Source organism: Crinia signifera, chromosome 5, assembly GCF_055691185.1.
Source record: "Crinia signifera chromosome 5, ASM5569118v1, whole genome shotgun sequence".
Taxonomy (NCBI): Eukaryota; Metazoa; Chordata; class Amphibia; order Anura; family Myobatrachidae; genus Crinia; species Crinia signifera.
Window position 1 is genome coordinate 167,797,344 of NC_139221.1, and position 12,700 is coordinate 167,810,043.

The following is a 12,700-nucleotide window of genomic DNA, read 5'->3' on the forward strand; positions in this document are numbered from 1 at the left end:
CAGATCGCTCAACACACATGCTATGCACCAGCGATGTGTGCTGACCAGTGGTCTCTGGTGATTTGAGAAATCTAGTCAGGTGATGGTGACGTGCGTGACTGCGCTTCACTGTGTCTTTGGCCTGTACACATGGAGCGATCCATGCTAATTTTTGAAGCGATCTAGACAGATTGCTTAAGAAAATAGCCCACAATTGCCACATGTCTATTGGCCATTACACCGGCATGCTGATCTTGTAAGTTTTTGTTATAGTTAAAAAAAATAAAAATAAAATGGATCTGTGTAGAGGATGGTGTTGGTGACTTCCAGTGCAGGGTTCTGTACACATTATTGTGGAAAATTCATCAAATGTAATGTGCCTTAACTGTTTATGTGAAATAAGTCTTTCTACCTAATGCGGCAAAATGTATATGCAGTTATACATGCATGTTAATAAGATATGTGCTTTGCTTTTGCAGCATCAATGACTATATGTAGATATTCAGTGTGGCGAGAAGTCCTTAAAGTTAAGGCACATGTACTTTAGCTTTACACAAAGTTAATGCACACATTTAATTGTGTGCACTGTGTACATTGCATGGCTCTGATTTCTCTGTATCTCAATCCAGGGAATATCTCCTTTGCTGCCATAGGTTTGCTTGGCATCCATAGTCCTTTGTTACAGATTATTACATTAGAAACAGCTGTTCAAGGACAGCTAATTATAAAATGACAGCATTATACATATGAATCTTTTTTCATAAATTATAACATTTCATTTGTGCCATCCTTTTATTCCAAGCTCATGAAGTTAATTACTGCTTATGCATCTTGGCATGTGTCAGAATCCGAATCTGTTCCAAACCTGGCAAGAATTTGTGTATAATTGTATTTTTATTGTTTCAATTTTTTTGTTTCTCAGGTACTATTGTTTTTTTCCAACTACCAAAAATGTGGTGGTGATCATCACTATTAATACATTTGTTGTATTGGTTGTTTTTGTATTAATGCAAACAAGCAAGACCCAAGCTAGATGTCACTCTCCAAAACATCCGACATCTAGGGATATTCCATGCCAGTGTATGCCCATGCCAAGCTCAAAAATGATCAACTCTCAGGGCTGCCATCTAAATTGCATTACCTAGTTTATTTGGACATTGCTCCAGGGATTGTAACATAAACAGTTCTTTACTAATTGTTCTGCTGTAATTTTTTTTTCATCTTGTTTTGCAGATTTTAATATTGATGCACCACCTTCATGCAAACCATCAAAGAAATATTCTGACATATCAGGGCTTCCCGTAAGTACAAGTTGTTGATTAACAGAAAAGTTAACTATTGAGAACAGATTTAAATACACTGCTAAAAACAAAAAAAAACAGGCTTATTAATACCCCTTTCACACCAGAAAATGGTCCCTAGATCAAGCAGGGACATTCCCAGGTTGGTCCCTTTCACATCACCCTTGTCCCTGCATTTTCTGGAGTGAATTTGGCCTTTGAACCTTGCACATCCTTGTTCCCGGGGCCAACCCGGGTATTTTGGCTGGTGTGAAAGGGTTATAAATCTACCCCTAAATGCAGGATTTTGGCTTTCCAGCTGTTGTTGAACTATGCACCCCAGCAGGCACGGCAACAGTTTTAGCATGGCAAAATTGTAGCAGGGCATACTGGAATGTGTAGTTCAACAACAGCTGGAAGACCAAAGGTTCTCCATCCCTGCCTTAATGTGACACATCTATTATGAATAAGAGAGAATGCATTATGCCCCTTATTCAGATCTGATCGCAGTACAATTGTGTTCTCAAAATGGGCAAAACCATGTGCACTGCAGATGGGGCAAATGTAAACATGTGTAGAGAGAGTTACGTTTGGGTGGGGTGTGTTGAAACTGAAATCAGTGTAAAAATTATGCAGCCAGTATTTACCCTGCAAAGAAACAAATTAATTCACCCAAATCTAACTCTCTATACATCTGCCCCACCTGCAGTGCACATGGTTTTGCCCATTTTGAGAACAAATTTGTATCTGAATAAGGACCTATGTATAGTTTAATGCAATACACAGAAAGCATATGTGGATTAGTTTTATTTACGGATGGTGTAATTGTTAGCATTACTGCCTCACAGCGCTGAGGTCATGGGTTCGATTCCCACCATGGCTCTAACTGTGCGGAGTTTGTATATTCTCCTCATACTTGCGTGGGTTTTCTCCCACATTCCAGAAATATACTGATAGTCTAATTGGCTCCCAGCAAAAATTAACCCCAGAATGTCTATGTGCGTGTATATGTGGTAGGGAATATAGATTGTAAGCTCCACTGGTGCAGGGACTGATGGGAATGTTCAAATACTCTCTGTAAAGCGCTGCGGAATATGTATGCGCTATATAAGAAACTGTAAATAAATAATTGTCATTATTTTATAAATTGTATGTACTTTGTTAGAAATCTATACATTATACTGTAGCTTGAAGCAGTTATTTCTCAACCATAAAGTGATAGGTGGACTAATTCTTCACTCACTTAATTAAATAAGCGGTGTACAAGGCAGAATCACAATCCAATAATCTCAGTTATAATTAGAATATTTTTATTTGTTTTTAATTTACCTTTATGGAATACAATCTTGCAGATTATATTTTACAATGATGACTTCTCCATATCCTGTAAATGGGGAAACAAAAATAAAATATAGCATAACTTTTTTTGTATCGCATAAAAGAAGCTTATAATTTGAGCAACATTCTACAGTGTATACAAATAGGTCAAACGGCACAAGCATATTGTTGGACTGGAAAACATCCAATATAGAAGTCTCTCTTTGTATTTTTCCAATATTTTAGAAATATAAAACACTCCAAATATTCAGCGAATGGGTAAGATTTGTGGAAATTTGCAGTTTTTCATGGATTCTAAAAAGTTGGTAGTATTATATTATGTGTATTTGCATTCAACTATTTTTACCCATCTTTCTCTGTAGTGCTGATGTACAGTAAGTTTTATTAAATGAGAGAAATAGTCCAAAATGTTCCCCAGCCACAGTGGGTCTTATGGTGTGTACACACGGGTACAATCCGCATGAGAGTTTGACTATATAGTCAAAATCGCATGCAGATCGCACAGGTTTTTTACCTTGTGATCCCGATACGCACTCCTGTGGCAGCACAAATCGAAACCCAGATAGACAGGGCAGCAATGACTATATAGTGCAAATTGAATGCAGATAGCATGAATTGTATCTAAATAATACATAATTAGCAAAAATTGCATAGCACTCGAATCTTAAGTCGAATAGCAAAGTAATCTCACCGTGTGTACACAGCATTATGTCTGGGGTAAGTTGTTTCACTTATCCAGATAAGAGTGGGTCAGGGTGCAGATGATTTTACTTAAAGCTGTTTTCAACTCATCCAACATAAAAACCAGGAATTCTATAAATGGTTGTGTTTGTCACCCTTGGTTAACCATGCTTATTGGAAAAAGTGATATGGTGACATCTGGGTTTGGACTTGCTAAAGCTTAGTAAAGTGGGGATGTTGCCATTGGCAACTAATACGATTTTAGTTGCACTACTAATGTATCATAGAAAATTATAGTCTGGTAAATATAGGCAGCACTACCACTTTTCATGTTTAGAAGTTTTAGTAAATCTATTTCCTTGTCTGAATGAGTATCTATTCTAAAAATTTAAAGCCGGGTTTACACTACATGATGTGTGTACCCAGCAACTTTGCCTCAGTTGGGCGCTGGTATTGGCGAGTGTATACACATTTGCCAAAATCAGCAGAAGCTGACTAGGGGCCATGCTGCAGCCATGCTTGCAATGTTCTCAGTCATTCTACATGCACACACAATGGAGAATGTTGGTGATGATGTAAGTGTTCATCAGCAACATAGTGGGTACACAGTGGATGGTATGTACATTTGTTCATTCCATCCTGTCAGAATCTGCAAAACCTTATTTTTTTTTGTGGTGGGATGCATCAATCATCACATTTTGCATGCGATGCATACTGCCACTAACCGCATGCATATTGCATTTATTTATGACTTATGCATGGAGGAAATCAGCTCTTGTGGTAAGAGCTGTCCTTTGTGATGAAAGGACTTACATAGTTACATAGTAGGTAAGGCTGAAAAAAGACTTGCGTCCATCTAGTTCAACCTGGTATAGATATCCATTGCTGATTTGGTAGGTTCTGGTATTTTACAGACAAATTATATTTCTTATTTGTACCCATGGATGTTTTTCTCCAGTAAATGTTTGTCCAACTTTGCCTTGAACGCATTTAATGAGCCAGCCGTTACCACCTCTCTGGGAAGAGAGTTCCAGAGTTTGACTGTTCTGACCGTAAAGAAATTCTTTCTACTAGCTGAATTAAATCTTTTTTCTTCTAATCTATACTCATGCCCTCGCGCCCTAGATTCCTTTCTAGTAGAAAAGAGGGTGCGTGACAGTTCCTTATATTGGCCCTTGATATACTTGTACATGTTGAGCATGTCCCCCCTTAAACGTCTCTTTTCTAATATAAATAGTCCCAAATTGCTTAATCTCTCCCGTAGCTTAAATTCTCCATTCCCCTAATAAGCTTTGTTGCTCGCCTTTGGACTTTTTCTAATTCTATGATGTCCTTTTTATAGTGTGGGGCCCAGAACTGTACTCCGTACTCTAGGTGAGGTCTCACCAATGCTTTATATAGTGGCATAATTACCCTCGAGTCCCTAGTTTCCATTCCCCTCTTAATACATGCCAGAATTTTGTTGGCCTTTTTTGTAGCTACATTACAATGGGCACTACATCCTAGTTTGCTGTCTATTTGGACTCCTAGATCCTTTTCAAGTATGGAATTACCCAGTTCCTCTCCGCTAAGGTTGTAACTTGCACACTGGTTGTGTCTCCCAAGGTGCATAACCTTACATTTATCTACATTGAACCTCATCTTCCATTTTTTTGCCCACTTCTCTAGAATTGCAAGATCATTTTGAAGCATGGTGACATCTTCTGATGATTTGATGACTTTGCTAAGTTTTGTATCGTCCGCAAAGATGGATACATTGCTGAGTAACCCTATCCCAATATCATCAATAAAAATGTTAAACAAAATGGGCCCCAAAACCAAACCCTGGGGAACTCCACTTAGTACCGGTATCATATCTGATACGGCACCATTCACAACCACTCTTTGTTCTCTATTACATAGCCAATTCCCTACCCATCTGCAGATATTTTCAGCCAATCCTAGGTTCTCCATTTTATTAATCAATCTCTTGTGTGGGACAGTATCAAATGCTTTAGCGAAATCTAGGAAAATCACATCTACAGCATTTCCATTATCGAGGTTTTTGCTAACCTCTTCATAGAACCCTAGTAGATTAGTTTGGCATGAACGATTTTTCACGAACCCATGTTGGTTAGCACTGAGTAGACGGTGATGATCTAAATATTTTTGGATACCATCCCTTAAAAATCCTTCAAATAGTTTACCCACAATTGATGTTAAACTAACGGGTCTGTAATTAGCGGGTTCTTCCTTTTTTCCTTTTTTGAATATTGGCACTACCTCTGCTATTCTCCAATCTTTTGGTACTATACCTGACGATAGTGACTTGCTAAAGATAGTGTTCCCGCTAGGCTTCTTTTACAGGGCGCTGCGCCCTGCCCCTTTTAAAGAAGCCGAATTCCGCCCTGCCCGTTCTTGGCCGCCCTGCCCGTTCTTGGTCGCCCTGCCCGTTCTTGGCCGCCCTGCCCGTTCTTGGCCGCCCTGCATAGTTATTAGCTGCTGAGACATTTGCTTACTGTCCCTCCCCGGCCGCGCTTCCACCAGTCTCTGCCCGCTGACAGTGAGTACACCTCCTCCTACCTGCCGCTCTGACATGCCGCTCACCTCCTGTTATGTGAGCGGCTGTCAGCTGTTCCGTCAAGCATCCTTCCTCCCCCTGCTGCGCTGACACGCGCTCACCTTCTCTGACGTGAGCATCTGTAAGCTGTTCCCCCTCTCCCCCCCCCTGCTGCTCTGACATGCCCGGGGCGTAACTACAGTGGGTGCACTTGCTATGGGGCCCGCGGGCCCAGCAAGCAACCCCCTGCACTAAGTTGTCCTTTCAGAAAGATGAGGCAGAAGCCGGGCACGGGCCGCTGTGACAGGGTCCACTGGCGGCAGTGACAGGGTCCACGGGCGGCAGCAGCGCGGTGCATAACAAACGCTGACAGGAGAGTGGAGACACTCAACAACCCGCCGCACCCGCCCAGCAACAGCACGCTGCCTGCTAGGAGCACCGCGGCAGTGACAGGGCCCCTGCCCGGCAGCAGCGCGGTGCATAAGGAACTCTGTGACAGCAGAGTGGAGACACAGTGACACAACCCCCCCCCCCCCCCTACCAGCCCAGTAGCACCTAGGATCACCACGCGTCAGGGCCCCCGCAGCATTATGAGCCTAGAGCTGGCCGCAGCAACTGCCAGCAGCAGCACTCAGACAGCGGTAAGCTGACCTGAATGTAATAGTATTCCCTGGCACAAAGGGGTGGCGGTGGGGGAAATTTGGGGTTTAGAGTATATGTATGTAGTCAGTATATTGATATATATGGATTGATGGATATGGGAATCTGGGTATGTATGGATGTATATGCAGTATGTATGTACCGTTTGTATGTATGTGGAAGGCAGTGTATGTATGTAGGTATGAGGTAGGCAGTGTATGTATGTGCAAGGCAGTGTATGGACGGGATACCTACGCTGTATGTATGAGGAAGGCTATGTATGTATGTATGTATGAGGTAGGCCATGTGTGTATGTGGAAGGCAGTGTATGTATGTGTGTATGTATGTGGAAGGCAGTGTATGTATGTATGTATGTATGTATGTGGAAGGCAGTGTATGTATGTGTGCATGTGGAAGGCAGTGTATGTATGTGTGCATGTGGAAGGCAGTGTATGTATGTGAGCATGTGGAAGGCAGTGTATGTATGTGTGTATGTATGTGGAAGGCAGTATATGTATGTGTGTATGTATGTGGAAGGCAGTATATGTATGTGTGTATGTATGTGGAAGGCAGTGTATGTATGTGTGTATGTATGTGGAAGGCAGTGTATGTATGTTTGCATGTGGAATGCTATGTATATATGTGGAAGGCAGTGTATGTATGTATGTATGTGGAAGGCAATGTATGGACGGGATACCTACGCTATTAGGATGCTGCCGGTCAAAAGAATGATCTCGGCATCCTGAATCTGACAATCATGACAGGTGTTCCGTAGCACCCTTCCCCTCTTCCACTGCCCTTCTAACATTCCCTTGCATCAGCCTAACCCTTCCCCTCCCCACTAGTGCAACTAACCCCCCTATGAAGGGCCTAAACCTTCCCTCGCAGCCTAACCGTAAGGGCTGTTTCACACAGTACGGTTCCTGCCGCACGGTGAAATCCCGTACGGCCAGGGAGCCGTGCCGCACTCAGCAGTTGTGAATGGACACTATTGTGTCCATTCACACGGGACGGCCACGGCCCGGCCGCACGGCTGCAGCCGGATCCCCCCACTGGAAGGGACGGCTGCCGGGCTGTGGCCATCCCTGCCATTATAAAATTCTGAGTGCGGCGCGGCTCCCTGACCGTACGGGATTTCACCGTGCGGCAGGAACCGTACTGTGTGAAACAGCCCTCTGTCGCCCCACTAGTGGCTAAACCTATCCCCCTTTTCTCAGTATCCTGCTTACCGCATACTTTACCATTTGGGATGCCGTCTGTCGGCATTCCGGCCTCTATTCAGTTCCAGCGCCGGTCTTTCTGAAGGTAGTCCTGATGCCAACTTCGGTATACTGAAGTTTGGCATCAGGACCGCCGGGATGCAGACTGTATGTATGTATGTATGTAGGCATGTACAGTATGTATGTATGTATGTATGTGCGTGTCTGTGTATCTGGGAGGTAGTGTATAGATATATAGATGGATGTGTATATATAGATATATATAGATCTATATATATAAAAGAAAGGAGGTGGATGTATGTATGTATGTATGTATGTGAGAAGCAGTGTATGTAGGACCTGTATATATGAGAGCGGCAGTGTATGGATGTATATACAGTATGAGAGACAATGAAATACAAAAGAGAGAATGTTTGTAAAGGGGGAGAAATAAAGATTGAAATGCCAATATGAGAGATTAGATAAATACATAGTTCTACCCCTCTGCAACAGATGGAAGCACCGCAAGTGGACTGTATTGGTATACAGTCCTGGTGACCCCACCACCCACACTGCCCCGCCAGCCAGCACTCGGGACACACAGAGTTTTACTAGAGGATAGCTATTGAAACAAAAATCTTCCCTATTACAATGCTTGCACTTTTTCATTTGGTGGTTGGTTGGGTGGGTCCAGCCCTATTACAATGCTTGTAATTCTTTTTTGGGGTTTGGTGCGGGCGGAGGGGGCTGGGAGGTGGTGATCAATGGATTTGTACCAATGACTGAACAAAACAAATCAATGCCCAAAAGCACTAGCTGCTCAGTACAAATAACCATATCCATATAGGAGCTATCTACTTTATTGTATTGGAAAGAGAACTGTATTTTTAAGTGGACATTGACAATAGAATACAATTTTCATTTTGTGTTAAGCCGATTAAAAGGTTTTTAATTGTTATTGACTGTTTTGGAATGACTCGTCTCACTATTGGTGTTTGTCAAGATTAGAAAACATTGCTATACATATAGCATAAATTACTTTGCTGAGTGATGGTTTGAAGCTCAGGTGTCACAAGATGGTTTATATAGCATAAATGTGCTGATGGTGTGACGCTCCGGTGTCACAAGATGGGTTATATAGCATAAATGTGCTGATGGTGTGACGCTCAGGTGTCACAGGATGGATTAAATAGCATAATTGTGCTGATGGTGTGACGCTCCGGTGTCACAAGGGGGATTATATAGCATAAATGTGCTGATGGTGTGACGCTCCGGTGTCACAAGATGGTAATATAGCATAAATGTGCTGATGGTGTGACGCTCAGGTGTCACAAGATGGATTATATAGCATAAATGTGCTGATGGCGTGACGCTCAGGTGTCACAAGATGGGTTGTATAGCATAAATGTGCTGATGGCGTGACGCTCCGGTGTCACAAGATGGGTTATATAGCATAAATGTGCTGATGGCGTGACGCTCAGGTGTCACAAGATGGGTTATATAGCATAAATGTGCTGATGGCGTGACGCTCCGGTGTCACAAGATGGGTTATATAGCATAAATGTGCTGATGGTGTGACGCTCCGGTGTCACAAGATGGGTTATATAGCATAAATGTGCTGATGGTGTGACGCTCAGGTGTCACAGGATGGATTATATAGCATAAATGTGCTGATGGTGTGACGCTCCGGTGTCACAAGCGGGATTATATAGCATAAATGTGCTGATGGTGTGACGCTCCGGTGTCACAAGATGGTTATATAGCATAAATGTGCTGATGGTGTGACGCACAGGTGTCACAAGATGGGTTATATAGCATAAATGTGCTGATGGTGTGACGCTCCGGTGTCACAATATGCTCTCAGATGTCACAAGGTGGATTATATACTGTAGCATAAACGTGCTGATTGTTTGTAGCTCAGGTGTCACCATTTTGACCTTTTAAATTAAAATGTGCCCTCGCGAGTGAAAAATGTGCCCTCGTGATTGACTGTGGTCAGCACCCTGCCCTAAAAAATTTCTAGAGTGAACACTAAATAATGTAGGGGGGTAGCTAGTTCATCCCTTAATTCCATTAATACCCTCGGATGAATCCCATCTGGCCCTGGTGATTTATTTGTTTTGAGTTTGCTTAGCCTCAGTATTATTTCCTTCGGCATGAAATCCACAATGAGATCTGGCTTATTTGTCCCGTTTGTGGTAAATGTTCGTTCCACAGTCTGCTCTCCCTTAGTAAATACTGGTGAGAAGAACTCATTTAACAGTTTTGCTTTTCCCTTGTCCTCAGTAACACTTTTTCCACTAGTATCAGTTAGTGGGCCTAGTTAATTAAACGTTTACTATTTATGTATTTAAAAAACTTCTTTGGGTTGGTTTTGCTTTCAGTGGCTATGCACTCTTCATATAATATTTTAGCTGCTTTGATTACCCCTTTACAAGTTTTGTTTGATTCTTTGTATTTTGCGAACGCCTCCTCATTCAAGTTATTTTTATAGAATTTAAAGGCTCTGGTTTTATTGTTGATAGCTGACCTTACTTCTTTGTCCAACCATAGTGGCTTTTTTTTGTTGAATTTACCTTTAGTCACTTTAGGAATGTATTCAATAGTTAGTGAATCAAGCACCTTTTTTAGAGTATCCCACTTTAGAGTATCCCACTTCCAGGTTTATGACCAGGAGTCCTATTTGCACTTGTGACTAATGAGGCACACACCTTAAGGGGTGCTGGAAGGGATCAAATTAGATTCCTCCACCCAGATTTTTGGCTCCTGAACCACTCCAACATCCCACTCTCCCTATTCAAGAACTCCCTATTGAGACATTTAAGCAATGCGGCGCGAGCGATAATACCTATACTGTGGAGATTCACTACTACTCCCACAAGCAAAATGTGTGTTTTAAGATTAGAATACTATATGAATATGGAAGATGTCCTATTATCAGCACGGGATAAAAAGGACAAGTTTACCACTATGTGGTTCCCCTGGCTAGAATATAAAGTCTCAGCTGAATATAAAGACTACATGTCCATGGTAGACGAAACTTAACCCGCTTTAGCTCTATCTCGCTCAATATGTATGGTGGTATATATTACTAACCCCCCAGTAAGTGGTATTCCATCCCCTCTTTCTTCTCTTTTCCTACTGTTTTCCTCTCTGTTTCTTCTTTCTCCATCTCCGTTTTTGTTTACTTTGAAAAATATACGTAAGGAATTTCTCCTATATGAACTAGTTTACCTATTGTGAAGTTGTAGTGAGGTTATATTTCTTTCTTTACTGCCTATGATATGCAACAGGACCACTTTAAAATTAGAGCAGGGGTCCTCAAACTATTTTGCTCTGGGATCCCATCAGACAATAAAAATAATGACAGGACCCCAGCAAGTTACTGCAAAAGGTCATCAAGTCACATGGGTAGTCAGCAGACAGCACATACATGGCAGCATTGTGGAGGCATACCATTATGTGAGGAGTCTAAAGTAACAGACATTTCAACAGAGTTTTCAAACTCCTTGAATCACTTACTGAGATTAGAAAAGTCATCAGCCTGATGGTCAGCAACATGGAGTTGTGACCCCATGCTGATAAGGTCGGGACCCACTTTGGGGTCAGGACCCACAGTTTGAGAACCGCTAAATTTGAGGATATTCATATTCAACTATATAAATGTTGTTACAATGTTTTGTGCCTTTTTTTTTTTTCAATAAAAAACTGAATAAAAAAAAATTAGATTCCTCCCAGAAGAGAGGTAAGATAGAAGTGCATTCCGGGGCCTTGTGCATATGCGTACATGACCAAATCTCCAAAAACTGCATCTTATGAGTATTGCCTGCATTTTTAAGCTTCATGCATCCTGCCCTTAAAATTTACTTTGCTATGCAATTTATAATAGTCTTCTGTGTTTCAGAATGTACCTCCTACTGTATTTTAAATTTAATAGAAAAATCTTTAGATACCCACTATGCAAAAGTGCCAATGTCATGTGAAAGTCTAACCATCTACCTGCTTAGGGCCTGTCCTGTTCAGTGAAAAAAAAAATTCAGTTTCATCTCCAAAAGGGCTGCTTGAATTTGCTTCATTCAATCAATTCTAATCATGAGTGAACAGTAAATATATATTTATTTTGCAGGTGCTAATAATTATGTGAATGTAAATCATTTATTACGCTGTGCACTCCGCACAGCGTAATAAATGTTTTACATACTGTACACATAGTGTGCAGGGCAGTGTTAACATGTAGGTGACAATTGGTTTTAATCAAAAATGTGTAGGATGAGACCCAATCTCCACCAGTCCAGATCAGCAGTAAATTCAAAAGACTTTTATTTATTAACTTTTTAATCATTATTTATTGTGATTTTTTTTTTTACAATAAAAAACAAAAAAGTTAACCCTAAATAGTGCTGTACGTCATACAAAAGTATATGTCAGTTGTACACAGTTTCTAAGAGCAGAGGTAAGTGTAGTTTGGCTCAGCAACAGTATAATGATATTACACAGCAAGAGGACAGAGAAAACAAAGCCGCAAAACAAGAACTTCCAAAAATAAAATTCAAATGTCTTACGGCAGTGCTGATTAGTTGTGCTGTAGTTTGTGAGATCTATGCATTGCACAACCATCCCTGCAAGTGAGATAATTATAAATGACATGGACACAATGGCATGTATTCAATGCTCCTATGTCACCGTAAATAACGGTGAGTGTGCATGTTTTTTGGGGAGTAGTGAACTTTTCTCTCATATTTTGTGTTTCCCTGTATTCAACTCTGTTGCTTCTCCAAAAATATTTTGCGAAGCTAACTCAGTTCTCCCTGCACTTCTCCCCATGTCTGTTCAATGGGGATTTTAGTGTCTATCTCAAAAAGTGTATTCAATGCACAAATTGCGAGTCCTGCTGGTTTCTTTTTTTAGAGATGTTCTCCATTTTTCCCTCTGCATCTTTTTTAGGTGAACTGTAGGGTTATCTTTGTTAAAGTTGTTATTTTTTTTGTTTTTTTATGGCTTATAAATTAAAAAAAAAATGTACTCTAATGTATTTATTGCAAGTG

General features: G+C 41.2%; 1 protein-coding gene across 1 annotated transcript in view; it reads left to right on the top strand.

Moving 5' to 3' along the window:
• INO80C (INO80 complex subunit C) overlaps positions 1-12,700 on the top strand; it is a 42,074-nt gene that overhangs the window by 22,846 nt on the left and 6,528 nt on the right. Inside the window, exon 3 of the mRNA XM_083188259.1 lies at positions 1,213-1,280. Coding sequence (XP_083044385.1) covers positions 1,213-1,280 — 68 coding nt within the window. The remainder of the gene's footprint in view (positions 1-1,212; positions 1,281-12,700) is intronic.